Below are 19,487 nucleotides of genomic sequence, written 5' to 3' on the forward strand. Positions count from 1 at the left end.
ATGTTATATGAATGAAATGGCCTAGAGATTTATTTATCTCGAAGCTTGCATCATTTCCTTTGAAGTATAAATGCTTGAAGGTCACTTTTCTTTTCTTTCTCTCAACATTGGACGAAGTTGACTTTTCGGGCCTCCTTGATTAAGAAACCAAGTTCTTACTCATCATTATCATTGACTCCATATCCCTAAGTGAACTAGGCATTGATCCCTCAAAAAGGGTGATCATTTTAACCCTTTTTTTACCATTTTCCCCTTTTTCCCCAAGTCTAGCCTTATTAGGTCACTTAGGGCATCAATTTCCAGGGAATTGACCCAAGGAAAAACTTCGATCTCCTATAGGCTACTGCGCTAGTGGGTCCCATCCCTCTCCCCCAAATTTGAGGCAATTCTAATGGTGGAATATCTAGGAATGCCAAGCCCTAGCTCTAGGATCGAATTGTGCCTAGGCATCTCGAAGTCTAGACCTCGATAGGATCAATTCAACGTTTTGAAGCAAGTATTCTTGTTTGGTCCTTTCCCCTCACCTTGTCCACGATAGGAACATCATTGGTTGCTGCATTCCATCTTCGAACTTGGGTTGGGTCCACTTGGCTCTGTGTGGTCCCACTTCTTAATAAAGATTATTTGTCAAGGACCATTTGGAAATCCAAGTTTCCCAAGGATTGTAGGGATTGAAAAACTTGTTCATAATCCTATCTTTTCTCCCTCCACCCTCCAATCCTCACTCCTTATCCCTGGTGGACCAAGTCTCTTGCTTAAAGAGCAAGCAAGCTCCATTCTTCGCTCCATCCTTGGGAAAGGGTTTTCAGGGTCACTTCTGACCTATTTATTGACATATACTTTGCAAGTGATCCCTACACTACCGGGACTCCTCCCATTGGTGAAAATCTGTAAAGAGAAGGGAGACCTAGCTGTGGTGATAGTGGGCTATGCCTCCACTGTTGCCCTTAACCTAGCTGTTGCCCTCTTAGGAACCCCTTTAGTTCCCCTGCTGGTTTGAGTGGTAACAGATCCCTTAGTGGTGGTGAATCGTAGGTTGGGATATATGTTTTGTTGTTATTATGTTTGGGTTTTGTTAGGGAGAACTTCTTCTATTTACATGGTACAAGACTTTATCAGAGTGTAGGCCTCATTGACAGACATGTCCATGATGATATTATTTCAACATTAACCTCTGTGCATGTTACCCATCAACCTATGGGTAACCCCACGAAAAATATTTCCTTATTTGATGCAACCATCCAACCACGAACCCCACATTGATCCACATACAACCTGTTACCCACCACTCATGGGTAGTATCCACTAGAGCTAGCCATATGCTCTCTCGCCCATATGTTATTATCGTATTTTTGAAGGTGGGCCTTCCAACCCCGAAGGTATGGCTTTTCATTGTGTAGTTGAGTACTTTTGTTTACTTATCATGGACACTTTTGGCCATGGATTAGTGGGGGGATTCAACGGAAAGAGTGGGCTATGTTTGTACTCTTGTCTCCTCTGTCCAATTTGATGGTTAGCCTTGTATCCTAGTCCCATGGGATCTCCTTTATTTGGCTACTAGCTTTAGGGGTGGCACTACATGGGAAACCCTGATTTTGGTCGTTTGAACTAGTGAAGCACCACCCCTATAAAACCCGCGGGTAAGAACGGGTCATAAGGGCGGACGAGTAAACTTCATCAAACCCTCGGTCTTTACCCTTACCCCTTGGGTTTAGTACTAGACCCTCTTACCCTTATAAGACCTGTGGGTTTAATACAAGACCCCTATCGGACCCCTATAAGACCCTTCAGGCAGCAAAACGTTTAAACTGTCCAAAAATTCAATTTATTATTATTATTTTTTTTCTTTTTCTGTTTTGGAGATGAGGTGGAGGAAAAGGGAAATTGGAGGGAAAAAAAAACTTTATAAGCACCTCTCTCCCTTCTATTTCTCATTCACTTGTCATTTGAGTGTTTGGCTAATTTGTGTGAGTGAGAGTGAAGCTAAAGGAGCGTGAAGGAGCTGTTGGAGGAGGCTAAAGGAGGCTTCACTGGATCAAACTAAGCTCCGGGTAGGCTTCATGAACCTAATTAGAATGTTTTCCATGTATTTATTTTTGTTTTGTTTTGTTTTTTGATTCAGAATGCTTGTGGGTGAGAAACTCAACCACACAGGGCTGTTGTGTGGCTGAGTTTCTTAGCGACATAATGAAAAAAATTGCAAATTAAAAAATAAAATCAAAACCAAAAATAAAATTTAAAATTGATTTTTATTTTATTTATTTATTTATTTATTTTTTTGTTCAGATTTTGTTACCATGCCACCAAAGGGTTTCAGATAGTTTCGTGATTCAGCATGGGAACATGGTCAACGACTCATTCTCGGTAATGACCACAATATCAAGTGCAATTATTGCAATGCCACAATGTATGTAGGCATAAACAGGCTGAAATACCACCTAGCCAGAATTCTTGGGCATGGTGTGGGTGCTTGTCAAAGTTGCCCTGATGAAGTCACTACTGAAATGGTAGCTGCTTTGGAAGCCATTAAAGAAGCAAGTTCTAAGAGGAAAAGAATGAAGGATGAGGTTGTTGGGATAGGTAGATCTTCAACTCATAGTGAAACACAATTTGAAAGACTAGGTATTGGTAACTCCTCTTCAACTGCTATGCCAAACAAGAGTATAACCTCTTCTTTCTTCAGTGCTTGTACAACTCCAGGATCTCAACCAACCTTGGACAGTTTCAATGATAAGAAGAGGAAGGAGGCAGATATGGCAGTGAGGAGGTTTTGGTACCATAACAGTCTTTCATTCAACTATGCAAAGTCTTATTTTTATCAGCCCATGGTGGATGCCATTGCATGTGCTGGCCCTGGATACAAAGCCCCAACTTATAATGCACTTAGGGGGAAAGAGCTAGATGAGGAGCTTGAGTGTGTCAAGGAACAATTGGAGAGCATTAAAAGCTCATGGAAAATTACAAGTTGTACACTTATGTCTGATGGGTGGATAGATCAGAGGGGTGGAACAATAATAAATTTTGTTGTAGCTTGCCCTAAAGGAACCATGTTCCTAAAATCCATTGATGCATTTGCAAATGTAAAAGATGCACATTTGATTTTTTCATTGTTGGCTGATGTGGTGGAGGAAGTTGGGGTTGCAAATGTTGTCCAAGTAATCACGAACAATGCAGCAAATTATGTGGCAGCTAGAAGGTTGCTTTGTGTCAAATATCCCACCATTTTTTGGACTCCATGCACTGCCCATTGCATAGAGTTGATGCTAGAGGACATTGGGAAGTTGGAGTGGGTGCAAGACATTGTGCAAGAATGCAAGCATATTACCAAGTATATTTATAATCATGCTTGGGTGTTGAACCTTATGAGGGAATTCACACAGGGTGAGCTTAGTTGCCCAGCTATCACATGGTCTGCTACAAACTTTCTTTCCCTCCAAAGCCTTTTGTATGAGTACCAAGCTTTGAGAAGAATGTTTTGTAGCCAGCAATGGGTATTCTAGAAAGATAGCACAAAACCGGAAGCAATGTCTGTTAAAACATCTGCCATTGTTGATAGTTAGTGGGACAAAGTGACTGAGATTGTCAACTTCACTGAGCCCCTTGTGAAAGTCTTGAGATTGATGGATGGAGAGAAACCCTCAATGGGATATATTTATGAGGGCATGGACAGGGCCAAAGGGGCCATCACGATTCTTTATAAGGGAAATGAATCTAAATATATCCCTATATGGCAAATGATTGATTCCAGGTGGGACAGGCAACTACATTCACCATTGCATGCATCGGGAGCATATCTCAATTCGAGCTTATTCTATAATGAGGGGTCTAACATTCAAAGAGATTCCGAGGTGATGAGAGGTGCATGATATGCATTGAGAAGATGTTCCCGGATGTAGATATTCAGGACAATCAACTTACAACGAGATATGTACAAGGAAACATCTGACATGTTTGGATTCAGCTCAAGCCAACGTCTCAAGGACAAGAAAATGCCTTGTAAGTGCAAATTGTTAGAACTTAGATTGTAATTTTGCTAGTTCTCTTTTATATGTTTGGCATTGCAAACTAATAATCTTTGTTGTTATTTTTTTATAGCTCATTGGTGGATAGATTGTGGCATTGAGGCACCACAATTACAAGAATTCGCCATCAGAGTTCTGAGTCAACCTTGCAGTGCTTGTTCTTGTGAGCGCAATTGGTCAGTGTTTGAGCACATCCACAAAAAAAAGAGAAACAGGTTGGAGCATGAGAGGTTGGAGAAGTTGGTTTTCATCTACTACAACCTTCGAATGCTGACAAAACAAGTGAAACCAAAGGATACAGATCCAATTTTATTGGATACTATTGATTTAGAGTCTGATTGGGTTGTGGAGGAGGAGGCCCATGATTTGAGCTGGCTTGATGAAGAGATTGAGGATCTCTCTAGTTTGCCATCTCAAATGGAGACTCAAAATACACCTGCCTCACAATTGCTTCAGCCTTGTGATGTTAGCACTAGCTCCGCGATGGCTTATTGTAGGCGTAGTCATCCATGAGTGATGAGACACAAGATTGTTACAAGACAATCATTTATCATTTATGACATATGTATTTGAATTTTGAACTTGCTGACATTTTTGATTTTAATTATGGAATCATGAGTCCTTTTCTTATTCAGTATCTAAATGTTTTGCTTACAAAAATCGAATATGTTATGTTGTACTTTTATAGATATGAGATGATGTTATGAATTATTGCATATATTGTGGTTTTTATAACTTATAAGGATTGGAATTGTCATTAGTTTCTATTTTGTGCTTAAAATTTACCACATTTGAAGTTTTTTTTTTTTTTTTTTTTTTTTATTTTTTTTTTTTTTTTTTTTTTTTTCTGTATTTTGACGAGTCTTATAAGGGTCGTTCCCGAGTCTTATACGAGTCTTACAAGGATCTTTCCTGAGTCTTATACAAGTAGACGAGTTGATGCCTTGCCAAGTCTTATACGAGTACGAGTCGTGCAACATTGGTTTGAACGCGTTTTCCTAGAATTACTTCTTATCTCAACCAAAACCCTAATTATTGGACATCTATCATTGGGTGTAGTTTATAATAAGACCCTTAGTGGGTATTTAGTGTGGGGACACTTGGGTTACCTAATTTCTAATATTTGTTGGGGAAGCCTCCCTTGTGGGGATAAATATTTGACCACAAAACAATAGGGGAACAATTGCTAAGTTGACAATGGTGATTGATCCCATTGTTGCTCATAATCTAGAGTTCTTAGTCTTTGCACTAGGGTTCTAGATTTGCAATAGCACTTTGCCCTTTGACATCCAAGATCCACCATAAGCATCCATGAAAATAGATCACATCACATCCAAGATCCACCCAAGACAAGTCACTCTACTAAGCCTCCATTATGCACTAGAGAGAAGAGATCGCTAATGAACAAGTGGTAATAATCCAAGTGTGACAATGATCCAAAGGAAATCAACTGCCCTTATTTATATGAGGGTAGACAAGTATGCAAAATTAAAACATGGGTACTCCTTGGATGCAAAATTAAATTGCGCATCCAATGAGTGCTCCCGCTCAAAATTTGAGTAAAATCGTTGGAGATAAGTTGAAAATATGAGTTGAAAAAGTAGTTTTTCTATTTTTTTGTTTTTATTGTCCTTTTACTTTTTTACTCCAAAAATGGTGAATCATTCTCCATAGTTGACATCATCATATTGAATCCTATTGGTTCTTATAAAGTTGATTTTTGTTGTACTTTTTTGTTTTGAGGCCCATTTTTGACCTCAAAATTTCTCTAATGTCAAATGTCGTACTAACTTATGATTTTGTACAAGTTACCTCACTTAAGTATGGGAGGGTTATCACATGGCCTTATTAGGTGCTTCCAACCCTAAGGGGAGGAACAATTCCTGCGTTGACCCTTTCAAATGATAGGCCTAAGTGATAGGTGTTATGGCTTGGTTTTTATTTATTTATGAAAGGTGTCATAGTCTTATACAAGGTTATGAAATACCCTTGTCCATGAGTGCCTTTGTAGAAGGAGCACTTTGCTGCTTGAGTTATCTTCCCTTGCCTTTGTGTTTCCATGCCCCCAATATTTGTCTTTTTCTTTCTTGCTTTGATATAACTTGTTTAACAAGCTTTATGGATTTAACAATAGTGATCGTACAATCCTCCTTTAATTATGGGTAGTCTAATGCTTCATAGGGGCCAGGATGTTTACAAAGAGGTTTTTTATTTTGATAGGTATGATGTGCATGGCTACACTCGGGGATGAATTTGATGGTTAGCCTTGTATCTTAGTCCTGTGAGATCTCTTTTATTGGCTACTAGCTTTAGGGGTGGCACTACATGGGAAACCCTGATTTTGGTCGTTTGAACTCATTTTCCTAGAATTACTTCTTATCTCAACCAAAACGCTAAGTATTGGACATCTATCATTGGGTGTAGTTTATAATAAGACCCTTAGTGGGTATTTAGTGTGGGGACACTTGGGTTACCTAATTTCTAAGATTTGTTGGGGAAGCCTCCCTTGTGGGGATAATATTTGACCACAAAACAACAGGGGAACAATTGCTAAGTTGACAATGGTGATTGATCCCATTGTTGCTCATAATCTAGAGTTCTTAGTCTTTGCACTAAGGTGCTAGATTTTGCAATAGCACTTTTCCATTTGACATCCAAGATCCACCATAAGCATCCATGAAAAGAGATCACATCACATCCAAGATCCACCCAAGACAAGTCACTCTACTAGGCCTCCATTGTGCAGTAGAGAGAAGAGATTACTAATGAACAAGTGTAATAATCCAAGTGTGCCAATGATCCAAAGGAAATCAGCTGCCTTTATTTATATGAGGGTAGACAAGTATGCAAAATTAAAACATGGGTACTCCTTGGATGCAAAATTAAATTGTGCATCCAACGAGTGCTTCGGCTCAAAATTTGAGTAAAATTGTTGGAGATAAGTGGAAAAAGTAGTTTCTCTTTTTTTTTTGTCTTTTTTGTCCTTTTATTTTTTTACTCCAAAAATAGTGAATCATCTTCCATGGTTGACATCATCATATTGAATCCTATTGGTTCTTATAAAGTTGATTTTTGTTGTACATTTTTGTTTTGAGGCCCATTTTTGACCTCAAAATTTCTCTAATGTCAAATGTCGTACTAACTTATGATTGTGTGCAAGTTACCTCACTTAAGTATGGGAGGGTTATCACGTGACCTTATTAGGTGCTTCCAACCCTAAGGGGAGGAACATTCCTACATTCACCCTTTCAAGTGACAATCCTAAGTGATAGGTGTTATGGCTTGGGCTTTACTTCATGAAAGGTGTCATAGTCTTATACAAGGTTATGAAATACCCTTGTCCATGAGTGCCTTTGTAGAAGGAGCACTTTGCTGCTTGAGTTATCTTCCCTTGCCTTTGTGTTTCCATGCCCCGGATATTTGTCTTTTTCTTTCTTGCTTTGATATAACTTGTTTAAAAAGCTTTATGGATTTAACAATAATGATCATACAATCCTCCTTTAATTATGGTAGTCTAATGCTTCATAGGGGCTAGGATGTTTACAAAGAGGTTCTTTATTTTGATAGGTATGATGTGCATGGCTACTCTCGGGGATGAATGGCTACATTTTTATTTATTTTTAATGATTTGACCTCAATTTTTTTTTGGAAATGCAGGAAACATTTCCTCTTTTGGGAGGAAACGTCCCCCCTTCGAGTTTCCTCGCGTTTCCATTTTTTGGGGACGTGGGGAAACGTCCCCTAGACGTCCCCACGTCCCCGGAGCGCAAGGAAGCGCAGGGACTCCTTTCCCAGGTGGGGGGACGCGTCCCCGTGGAACATTGATATAAGAGGGAGTAGATCTCAAACTAAAATTGGCTTTTACTTGCTTTACATCCCTTTCCATTCTTTTGCATTTTAACATTTGGCTCTTTCTCTTTTTTTTCTTATAGTTGCATCAACTTCAGGTATATTTAAACACTTCTCATAGGAAAAGGCCAACTGTGAACTAGTATGAGTGACTGACAGCAACCAATTAGAAGATGGGATAATGGATATATGGGAATGATGACAAGTGGTAAGTATGAATAACATGGGCTCTACCACCTTAGAGCCTCCTGTCTGTGCCCCTCCTAGACAGTGAAAGAAAAGACCATAAGGAAGGTCGCACTGGACTAGAGACACATGATAGCCACCATGGTGAAGTAGGGGAACAAGTATACAACCAATACTGGTCAATAATCTAATTTTGACCTGTGATCCATATTAGAATGCCTCAAAATTTAAATGAAAGCAGTTGAATGTAAAAATGGTTAAAGTACCTCACAATAGATGACCCACATTCATCGGATGAGTAGGCTAGATCAATGAATATACTGATCGGATCATGGATGAGAGACATGTAAGGCTGGTTATCTATGGATCATGGGAGGGCTGTTGGTTGACAAACTGCAATGTAGGAGAATTTATTTCTCCTAGGGTTACCCATGTATTTAGATGGGAACTGGGCTCAGTGGAGATGAATATTATATACAACATCGTCATTGGGAAAGCTATATGTAAAATACAACATTTTTTTATTGTACAGAAGTTAGCAAGTAGACCATGTTTTTTGGACAGTAGTTACCGTGCTATTTGCGGCTGTAGAAAAAGTTTCTTCCCTGCAGAAATCTTGTGTTTATATTTCTCTCTCACATTAGTTTGGAGTAGCTAGCAAAGGAGCATTTGGTTAGCATATCATTCTTTCCTTGTTCTGGTGAGCAGCCTAGTACTGTTTTGAATTGTGTGAATGTGGATGGCTGGAGATATGAAAGTTAATCCTATGCCTATGGCTCTCTTGTCATATCAGTGCCCGTGCATTGGGGTGCCATTCACCTAGGATTTCCCTTCTGCATGGAAAACCTGTCATTTGAGATGCTCCTATGGTTCCCTTGTCATATCAATGTGCCTGATGTTGGTGGCATTCCTGTAGGAATGCCTGCCTAGATGGCAAATTTGTCATTTGGGAATCTGTTTCATGTTTCCATTGTTATATCCGTGCCCCTGCATTGGGGTGACATTCACTTGGGATTCCCTGTTTACATGGCAAACCTGTCATTTGGGAATCTGTTCATAAGGGTTCCCTTGTCATACCATTGTGCCTGCATTGGGTGACATTCGTGCAGGAACCCATGTCTAGAGGGCAAATTTGTCATTTGGCATTCTGTTTCATGGGTTGTTTCAATAAAATGATAAGTATCAATGTACTGCTTGATCTCTCTCAATTTTGAGAAAATGTATTTTAACATGGCAATGAACTCTTTAAAATTATTATGTTACATTAGTTAGATGGTTCATGGTGTGCATTGGTTGGAAGTTATATGATTGTTGAATCTCCAGAAATCATTTTCAGAGTTACGTATAATAGCTTATGTGAAGATTTTGGAACATTGCAAAAGTAATAATAAAGCAGAAGGGGGTGAAATTCTGAGTACCACCGTTAGGTAGATTGCCCAGTACATTATAGTTCACAACAAATCTGAGTACAGAAATGAATCTCCTACTTGATTTGCATGTCTAAACTATGTAGCATCCCTGACGACTATTTTATCTGGACAAGCTTAGTTCAATGTTCTCATGGTTCCCAGGTCACGCTTAGTAGTTGCTTAACCATCCAAAATTGTGTTCATACAATGTTTTAAACCTGTCCATTGTGGCTTTCAAGCACATTAGGGTTCTTTTAATACCTTTATGGGGCTTGATCTGTGGGAGATCCTTATATGGGAAGATCTGAATACCTGTATTTCGACCATTCTCCATCGAAGTTCTAATGATGTGTAGAGGTTACTGTTTACATATCCTATCTATAGTTTCAAGATAATTGTTTTTCTAGTAGTAAATTTTTTTTTTTTCCGATTCTAGAAAAAGGTTGTGCTATCACATAAATGTGTTTTTTGTAGATTGAATTTATTTTCCAGATACTTACTACTGTCAATAATCTGCATTTTAGGTACTGGTTATATGCTGCTGTGTTTTTTGTAGATTGAATTTAGTTTCTAGATACTTACTAGTGTCAATACTTTGCATTTTAGGTACTGGTTATATGCTGCTGTGAGATTAAAATGCCTGGTTGTGACAGATGATGAAATGAGAGACCATATATTTGAGTTGCTGGGAAATAACTTTTTCCCAATATGGAAGGAAAGGCATCAGGTATATTGTGGTCATGTTCACAATTTCTACCCAAATTCATTTTATTCAATCATTTTGTCATGTTTTCTTATGAGTCCTTGCAATTAAATGCCATTATAATATTGACTTGATTGCGATCTAGTTTTATTTAATGATGACTCTTCAGTATATTCAAGAAATTGTGAGGGTCACTCTGGCATTCCATGTCCTAAGAAACATACAATCACTGAGATGTTACGTGTAGCCTAATATGCAGTAAATCTGAAAGATAATTGTCATTTTTCATAACTTTCAGAGTTACTTAGTTCATAATGGACCTTTAGACCATTGACTTAAGCATGTTAATAAAGTTATGTTGTACGGGGACCTGTCCTCCCAGTAAAACCTGTGTGCCCTGTGTTCTCATCTTTTGGGGACTCTTGGAAAACATCCTCAAACTGCCGGGAACTTCACTGGGCATTGGGGGACTTGCTGGCTGTCCTCAATGTGTTCTGGGTGGATTTTAGGACGTTCTGGACAGATTGCAGGGATTTTCTAGGCAGATTTCAGCTATATTCTGAGCATTTATCATCGGTTATGACAATCATGGACCTTGATGATTGGAGCAAGGCTATTGGGAGTGGGGAGAGGGAGTGAAAAGTTCAGTTTTCAAAAGATTCTTCTGGGAGCGGAACATTTTTAGAGTGTTTTGTATATAATATAAATTTTAATAGATTTCGATGCATATATATTCAGAAAAAAAACATGTAGAATATAAAATAAACTGCAGAAACATGAAAACATAGATTTAATTGTTGGATTAGTGATGATTATTAAAGCATCAACCATATAGTACACATATAACATTAATCATCTAGTAGTTATAACATTGTCATCAAATAAACTCCTTAAGAAAAAGGAAAAATTGTTGCATATGGAAACCTCCTAGTGGATGGGGGTGGCATGTTGTTTTTCCATGATCTTGGTGTCTAGGATAGAATCTTAAGACATTGACACTACCAAACCAAGAATCACAACCAAGCTACTTTACACAACGGAATATAAACAACTGTAAATCTACTAGTGCATAAGGTATACACAACTTTTTACACAATTTTGTACAATAACCCAATCCCATGTTGCTTGGGAGCGGGAGCGGGAGCGAAAACGGGAGTGGGAGCGACCATTTTCAGAAGCTCCCGGTTTGGGAGCGAATCCAGGAGCGATTTTTAATATATATATATATATATATATTTTATATTTTATATTTTTTAATTTTTGATACATATATGTCAACAAAAACATGTAGAATGATGAATTAGACATAAAAAACATAGATTGATCATTGAACCATATCACATCAATCATCTAGAAATTATAATCGTCATCAGCCATGTCCACAAGTTAGTAAAATACATATTACAACTGCAACATATTGAGTCTCATGAATCATGATTCATCAAAATTTCAAACTCAATCTTAAAGTTTCAACTTCAAGCTTTCAAAATTGAAATTTCAATAACATTTATGATCATTGATCACCAAAGTTGTACTTGTAAGCTAAGTTTAACCATTACAAGAAGTAATATCTAAGATATTTCTAAGTCCTAACTTCTAACTGTTAACATGATATGAAATGTTATAAATTTATAAAATGAAACATGAATAATGAAATGAAATGAAACAACTTTAGTCTTTCACGAAGCATCATATTCATAATTCACAATCATTAACAATGAGTTATAATTGCCAAGGCCCAACTTCAAACTTCAAATTTTCATTGTCACAGTGATATATTGTTTACAAAAAATATCATTATGATATGAAAGAGTCAAGATTCAAGAGTCAAGGACTCAAAACTCAATAGTTATGAAAACTAAAGTCTAATAGAAACTAAAAAAGACAAGTAAACTGTAAATCTACATGTGGCCCTTGCCACAAGAGTCTCCAGGAGTATAAGCAGGTCGTGGTGGTCTTCTAGGAGTCTCCCGCACAGACTGATGACCAGAACTAGAACCTCCACGTGAGGGTGTAGATGGAGGTGGCGATAGCAAAGGAATAAGACTCGGACCTCGAGCACTGCTACTGGATGGTGGAGGTGGAGGTGGAGGTGGCATGGCTGCTGCAGCTGCTTCATCTTCATCCCTTACAAGTTCCTTTTCCAGTTCTTCAATATGTACAATACCATCCTCCAAATTGTCATCCTCTGGGTGATTGTCCCCAACCTGTGAAAACTTTTTTTGCCAATTTTGGCAAAAATCCATGCCCGCCATATGTTTCCCACCATGTGAGAGTATCAAATCTATCTCTGTCGTCCATTGCATGGAAGTTACCATACAAACCAGTGCCACTGAAGTATCTGCCTATTTCAAAGCGCACAGCTGCACATTCCTCCCTGTCAGGTACCAACTTTTCTAATGCTTCCAAATATCCTCTAGTTACCTCTGGATCTAAATGGGGTTTGGTCCTAACCCCACCCCCTGCTGCAGGTTGGCCCAACCAAGATGTAGAGTAGTATTTTGGCGTAAGGATATACGCCAAGCAATGTAGTGGAAGATTAAGTCTATTCCACCGTTGACACACACAATTGTGAATCAGTTTGTACAAGTCGGGATCTCTGTTATGAACACTATCTTTTATTTCCCCCAACATGGTATCCATCTGCTCATACACCTCGCCAATCACTGGTTTGTCTGTATCTGCAAACCGAATCATGTGATAAATGTGCTTGGTGAAATCCAATACTTGCCTCACACTTGTCCAAAACTGACCATCAAGAGCGGCCTCCTCCACCATTTCAAAACCTCCCCTGTCAGCTGCATTTCTAGCCCTTTCCTTTAATACCTGCCAATGTGGACTTGATACCATGCTAGCCAATGCCTCTCTTACCTTCAAAAGGCGCTTGAAGGTGAGGTAATGGCTACCAAATCTGGTCTTCGCAATCTTCAACAACTCCAATCTCGAGTGACTGCGGAAAAGGCCATGGGTATTGCTATGATTTGTAATAAATTTTATCATTTGTTTGCCTTTCTTGTACAAATCACCAATCCATTGGTATTGTTCATTTTTGTTCTTAACAATATCATGCAACAGAAGGTTCAATGTGTGAACCAAACATCCAGACCAAAATATGTTGGGGTATTTATCCTCAATAATTGCTCCCGCTGCCTTACAATTAGGAGCATTATCAGTGACGACTTGGATGACATTGTATGGCCCAATATGCTCAATTGTTTGAAGTAATGCTTCTGCAATGTTGATGACAGTCTTGAACTTGTTTGAGTAATTATGTGCAGTTAGAAAGATGGAACCACTAACAGACACAACAAGAACACTTATCAATGGCTTGCCTTTTACATTTGTCCATCCATCAGATACAATGGACACCCCATGGTCAGTCCAAGAACTTGTCATTCTATTCAAAGAATGTGATATTTTTGTTTTTTCATGATCAAGGCCAACGGTTCTTTCCTTGTCATACCCAGGGCTCTTGTATCCTTTAGGGGCATCATTTATGGCAGAAACCATTTCGTGCCAATAAGGTGAGCGAAGAACATTGAATGGTATCCCACATGCATAGAGAAACCTGTAAACCTTTGAATCCACATCATTCCTACACCCCTCATCAAGGAATTTTGATATGGTTCTACGCCTTAAAGATGATGACCCTGTGCCTCCATATCCACTGCCTTGGGAGGATGTTGAAGGAGTTCTTTGTGATTGTGAGTTTGGTTCAAAGAAACCCCTTGATTTTTTTGATTTGTATTGGGCTTCCTCCTCTTCCCTCATGTATTTGGCTCTATCCGCTGCTGACACCGCTGTACAAGTTTTGATTCCTATTTGTTTGTCTCCATCCCATGGCCTTTTCCCATAGAGGTGTCTTCTAGCACGGGTGTATGAACTTGTGTAATCATTGTTGCAATGGGGGCAATGAAATTTAGTGGTTCCACCCCCGCTCCCTGTTTTAGCCTTGTTAATATATTTCCACAATGGGGTTTGGTCTTGTTTAGTTTTTTGAAGGTCATGTTCACCCTCCTCCAACTCTTCCTCACCGGGGTTTTCACCAATTTGACTTTCTCTAGCTTCTTCATCCCCCTCTTCAGTTTGGCCCCTCCGTTTGCTACTCTCCAACACCATAATAACCATAAAAGGGACCAGGAAGAGGAAAATGCCAAGAAATATAGGCAGGTCCATGGTGTTTGATGTTTGTAGGGTTTTGATTCTTGAATCTGCAAATTAATTTAATTTATTGGGATTAATTAATTTAATTTATTAATTTAATTTAAATTCATGATTTTTAAACTCAAAAAACTAAATTAAATTAATTAAATTACTATTTAACTAAATTAAACTAACTAAACTAACTAAATTACTAAGTTACTTACCTCTGTAGGCTTGCTCCTCGCTCCTCAGCACTTGCTCCTCGCTTCTCCTTGCTCCTTTGCTCTTGCTCTCCAACAAACTCAACTCAATGAAGTGATAATGAATTTTTTTTAGGCCCATTGGGCTTTTAAAACAAAAGAAAATTTTTAAAATTGGATTTCTTTTTGGCGTCCGCGGATTTTTTTTTTTTTTTTGTTTCTTCCGCCGGATCACTCTCGGCGCCCGTCGAAACGCTCCCGGAGCGATTTTTTAATGCCCGGGAGCGATCGGGAGCAATCGCTCCCCGATCGCTCCCGGGCATTAAAAATCGCTCCGGGAGCGACGGAGCGACCGCTCCCTACAGCGCTCCCGAAAATGGCAGGGAGCGCAAATTTTTTTTAGGGAGCGCGCTCCCGAAAATCGTTCCCGTCCAGGAACGATTTTGGGAGCGCGCTCCCGCCCGGAGCGCGATTCGGGAGCGGGTTCCGGGGGGGGGGGGCGCTCCCCCGCAACTATGACCCATTCTTCGTTATATTAATCCAATTGAATAATACACCAGTCTATGGCTCCTATACCAAGGATAATGGCCCTCAAATATCCACAAATACAAAATACAAAATAGAAGATAATCTTACAGTTTAGCTGATGTAGTCGACGATCACAACTTCTTTGTCATATCCTGTGCACTCGCGGCTCCTTCACTCCCAATCCACAACACTTGCGTTTGTCAATGCTCCAAGTCCATCTGGCCACTAAATCTCGGCTATCTAATATGATCACTAGTTGCGCCTTAGTCCATCAAGGGAACAACACATCGAGACTCCTGTCGAGTTGTTCACAAATCTGTTTGTGAACAACTCACAACTGCCCACTGCGGATTTTCAACTACTTAGGGACTTCTTGCCACTATAGTCTTCATGTGCTGCTCCAATGAAGACTAACATAAGCCAGGAGGGCTGCCACCTATTAGCATCAGATGTTCCTTCAACAATGATGAACACGAGACATAAAAAACTTCTCCTTTGGCTGATCAGACCTATGAGCTCCAACAAACTGCATCTCCTAGCAGCCCTTAGTCCATCAAGGCACTGCACATAGGGCTCCACACTTGGACCCTCTCATGCTGCCCTCCACTAGACCTCGAGGTGTTGAATACAACACAAACAAACACATCCTTCAGATTTGCTCAAACATCATCCAACTAGAGCTCCGAAGATCTTCCCTTTGCTCTGCAATAGAGGAGCTATTGTGCAAATCTAGGCACCCAATCACCATTGTAGCATCTTCCCACTGGTTAGGGCTTCTAACATGCCACGTCATCCCTACCTCTTGGCTGCTACAGTAGTCCAAATGCATACCATCCAATTTGGTGCAAAACTAGACCCAACACCTAGCAAAAATGGAGAAATAACATACCTTTAAACTTTTGTTCATGGACTGAATTTTGGTCACTAGTTAGGGCATTCATGTAACCCACAACAACCCATCATCTTTGACCAAAACTCACACAAAAGGCTGCAACCTCCTCCCTTCTTCAAGTCTTGGTAACTTGCTGCCTTGATAAGCTCCTGGAACACCCTGTCTTATGCTCCTTTAGCTTACCAAACTGCCACTATAGGTTTGTGACCTAATCATTACAGGTTTGTCACCTTTTCAGCCTGCTTAAGTAAGAATTCCCATGCCAAAACAAGCCCAGAACAACTCCCCTACTATGTGGCCTTGCTGCAGATTTACTCGCTCTTTGAGACAGTCTTAAGAGAAGCCCTAACATCTCCTCTCTCCTTTGCTGAAGTGGCTCCTAATCTGCGGCCCCAAAACAAAGATGTATTTCTCCTAATGCGAGTTCCTTCCTCACTCCACTTGTGTTGCACCAATGGATGCCTAAATGAGTCTCCACCACCTTGTATTTATACACAATGCAAGGGCTCCAACGAATAGCCATCTATGGGCTTCCAAACCTGTCATAAGGCCTCTCTTAGGCTAGCCGTCCTTAACTCTTGTTGTGGAAACCCAACCAATAACTTCAAAAACTAATTTCTCCACATAGACAACAGGGATTTCAATGATTCTTGATGTGTCTGGTTTTTCTTGACGCCCTCTATCATCTCCATCCATCACATGTCCAAGACTCCTAACAGATGCACACCCACATGCTTGGGTTTCACACCCACAAGTGCTTTTGTGGCGCTCATCACTATGCTAGACCTCATTATCATACTGCTGCGCCTTATGCTGCACCTTCCTGTGCTGCCTCATCCTGTACCTCACCGTGGCCATCACGCTGCATCTCATTGTTGCACCACAATTGCTTGCTGTCCCATGTACCATGCTCCACCGAGCATTGTCCTTGCTGTCCCATTTACCATGCTCCAACAAGCATCATAGCCTAGCTGTCCCAATGTGTTTGCAGCACCATGCTTGCCACCATGTGCTTGCTGCACCTTGCTGTTGCTGCTGTCCCATTGTGTCATTGCTGTCCTATTTACCATGCTGCTGTCCCTTGCAGTTCCATGCTTGCCACTGTTGTCCCAATTATATTGCTGCTATCCGAGTTGTATTGCTGTAGCTGCTGTCCCAACGATCATGCCCAAAACATACTTTGAACAACCTTAATGAACTGCAGCCTAGTCAAGGTAGATGGCTGCCTCCTCATGCTGCTGTTTTGGGCATATGGCAGCCCCTAACACTTCCAGGCTGGCCTATTTTGGAGTGGCTAGGCCTGTGGCCTACCATAGACCTTTGCTGCACACACACCAAGTACCTAAAATGCATGCTTCAACTCACTGTTCTAGGGTCCTTTGATTTTTGCAATCTTGGACTGGTTAGGGTACTCAAACATAGTCCTTAACAACCCTTCAATCTGCCCATAAGTGACCTTTACTGCGGCTGCCCTTCTAAGAGGGGAGGAGACCCTACGCTGCAATTTCTGGGCAGTCTAGCCCTCACCAACAACTTCGGCCTACCTCCTTTTGCTGTGGCTTGTTACATCAAGCCTCCTCTTAACTGTAGTAGCCCTTCCAAGAGTTTGCATTCCTCCCAAATGACCCTAAGGCAATCCTTATGGCTGTGGCATGACAACAAGGGAACTCGACCTCTTCTCCAGCACTTCGGAACTCTGAAAAACCATCCAAACAGTCCCTAAATTTTTCGTTGGTATTGCCTCCCTTGCTGTGGCTCAAAACAAACTTCTTCTCCTTTCCAATGCGCTGCTCTCCATGGTATGCGTTGCATTTGAGTGGATTGCATCTAGGGCATCCTTAGGATTGCGGCTAGGGCATTGTTAGGACTGCGGCTAGGGCTTCCTTAGGACTGCGGCTAGGGCTTCCTTAGGTCAGCGTAGAGGTTACATCCATAGCTGAGATCTGATCTCCATTAGGGATTCCTATCCTAGATTTGTCTAAAACCCAAAGCGAGTGGAGATAAATCAAGAGAGAAGTGTGTGTGAAATGACTCTCATGTCATCTCCTTTTATATTAAACGTTGAGCACATGTGGGTGTTATTTAGTCGCTCGCCGACCTTGATGAATTGTCTTATAACAACACGAATAAATTCATAACTCCATGAATACTTATCAGAATCGGATGATATTTAGATCAATCCTACACCTCTCGATGAGAGGAGTCCAAGAAAAATATCAGCTGCCATGAATAAGATGACCCACATGGAGTTTGGCCCTAGTTGCCAATTTTAACACTCCCTCTCTACTAGGGAGATCTCCAATCCTGATCCGCCTACCAGACTGTACTATCTCTGCCATCAGTGCCCTGCACTGGTCTGCTCTGTTGAACCATGAAGAAGAAGAATTGATTGAGAATGTCTCATACCATTCTCTACTAACTCGAAGTCCGTTCCATATGAAGAGAGTGTCATACCACTCTTATTGATCCCAGATTAGTTCCAAAAGAGAGTGAGTTATGTCACTCTTACTGACTCGAAGTCAGTTTCATTGATCCCAGATCAATATCAAAAGGGAGTGTCTCAAACCACTCACACTGATCCCATATCAGTTTCATTGATCCCAGATTAATGGAGGTCATCCTAACATAGAGAGTACCATAGATGCAACGATGCGTCCATCGATTGTACTACTATGGTCCCTAACCCCATTTCCCTACTCATTGGCCAGATGAGAGGTACTTCCCATGAGTTCCAGACTGCATAGGTAGGATGCCTCGACAGGAGAACCACTCATCCTGTCCATAAGTCACCACGGGGTATCACAGGGGAAGGTTGAACCATTCACCCTGTACACAGTGCACCATTAGGGGAGGGTGAGGCGCCCTATGGTCGCTTGTTCCTCCAAGAAGTACCCCAAGCCCCCTGGAGTTGCCAGAGCTCAATGCATGCAGGACCCTCATAAGGGGGTCTCTCTATGAATCCAAGTCATTCTCGGAAAGTCACAAATTTGACCTTTCCTCAGGGCTTTGACAGAATGTCTGCCACTTGCACATCAGTGCCAATGCGATGGAGCCTTCTCGCTCATCGATGTACCATATCCCAGATAAGGTAGTATCTGATGTCTATATGCTAGAGAAATCATAGAATACGAGATTCCTCAACAATCGAATCCCCCTTAGTTGACATAGAAGATCATGGTGGTATCCATCATGTGTACAAACAACTCACTGAAGAGCTTTCATAACCAAGTAGCTCCACACGAGGTCATACTCGTAGCTATGTATTCGGTCCCAACGGTGCTCAAAGAAGCTGTCTTCTGTTTCTTGCTCATCCAGGATATCAAGCAGAACCCAAAGAGAACCAACACCCAGAAGTACTCTTGCGATCCTCTACACTGCCTGCCTAATCAACATCAGAATAATCATGCAGCTTCACATTTCTGACAGTGTATCTCAATCCATGAGAGATTGTGCCCTGAAGATATCTCAAGTGATTCTTGGCACCTATCCAGTGAGGCTCAACCATATATGAGCTCATCATGCTAACTGCAAAACATATATCCGGATGGAAGTTCA

At 40.6% G+C, this 19,487-nt stretch overlaps 1 protein-coding gene across 2 annotated transcripts in view; it reads left to right on the forward strand.

Moving 5' to 3' along the window:
- LOC149186726 (proteinaceous RNase P 1, chloroplastic/mitochondrial-like) overlaps positions 1-19,487 on the forward strand; it is a 234,376-nt gene that overhangs the window by 137,683 nt on the left and 77,206 nt on the right. For both annotated transcript variants that reach the window (XM_089411106.1, XM_089411105.1), the window contains one exon: positions 10,073-10,193. In XM_089411106.1, coding sequence (XP_089267232.1) covers positions 10,073-10,193 — 121 coding nt within the window. The remainder of the gene's footprint in view (positions 1-10,072; positions 10,194-19,487) is intronic.

Source organism: Pinus tabuliformis, chromosome 3_1 (genome assembly GCF_031772625.1).
Source record: "Pinus tabuliformis cultivar Carrire ecotype Pingquan chromosome 3_1, CPIR1, whole genome shotgun sequence".
Taxonomy (NCBI): Eukaryota; Viridiplantae; Streptophyta; class Pinopsida; order Pinales; family Pinaceae; genus Pinus; species Pinus tabuliformis.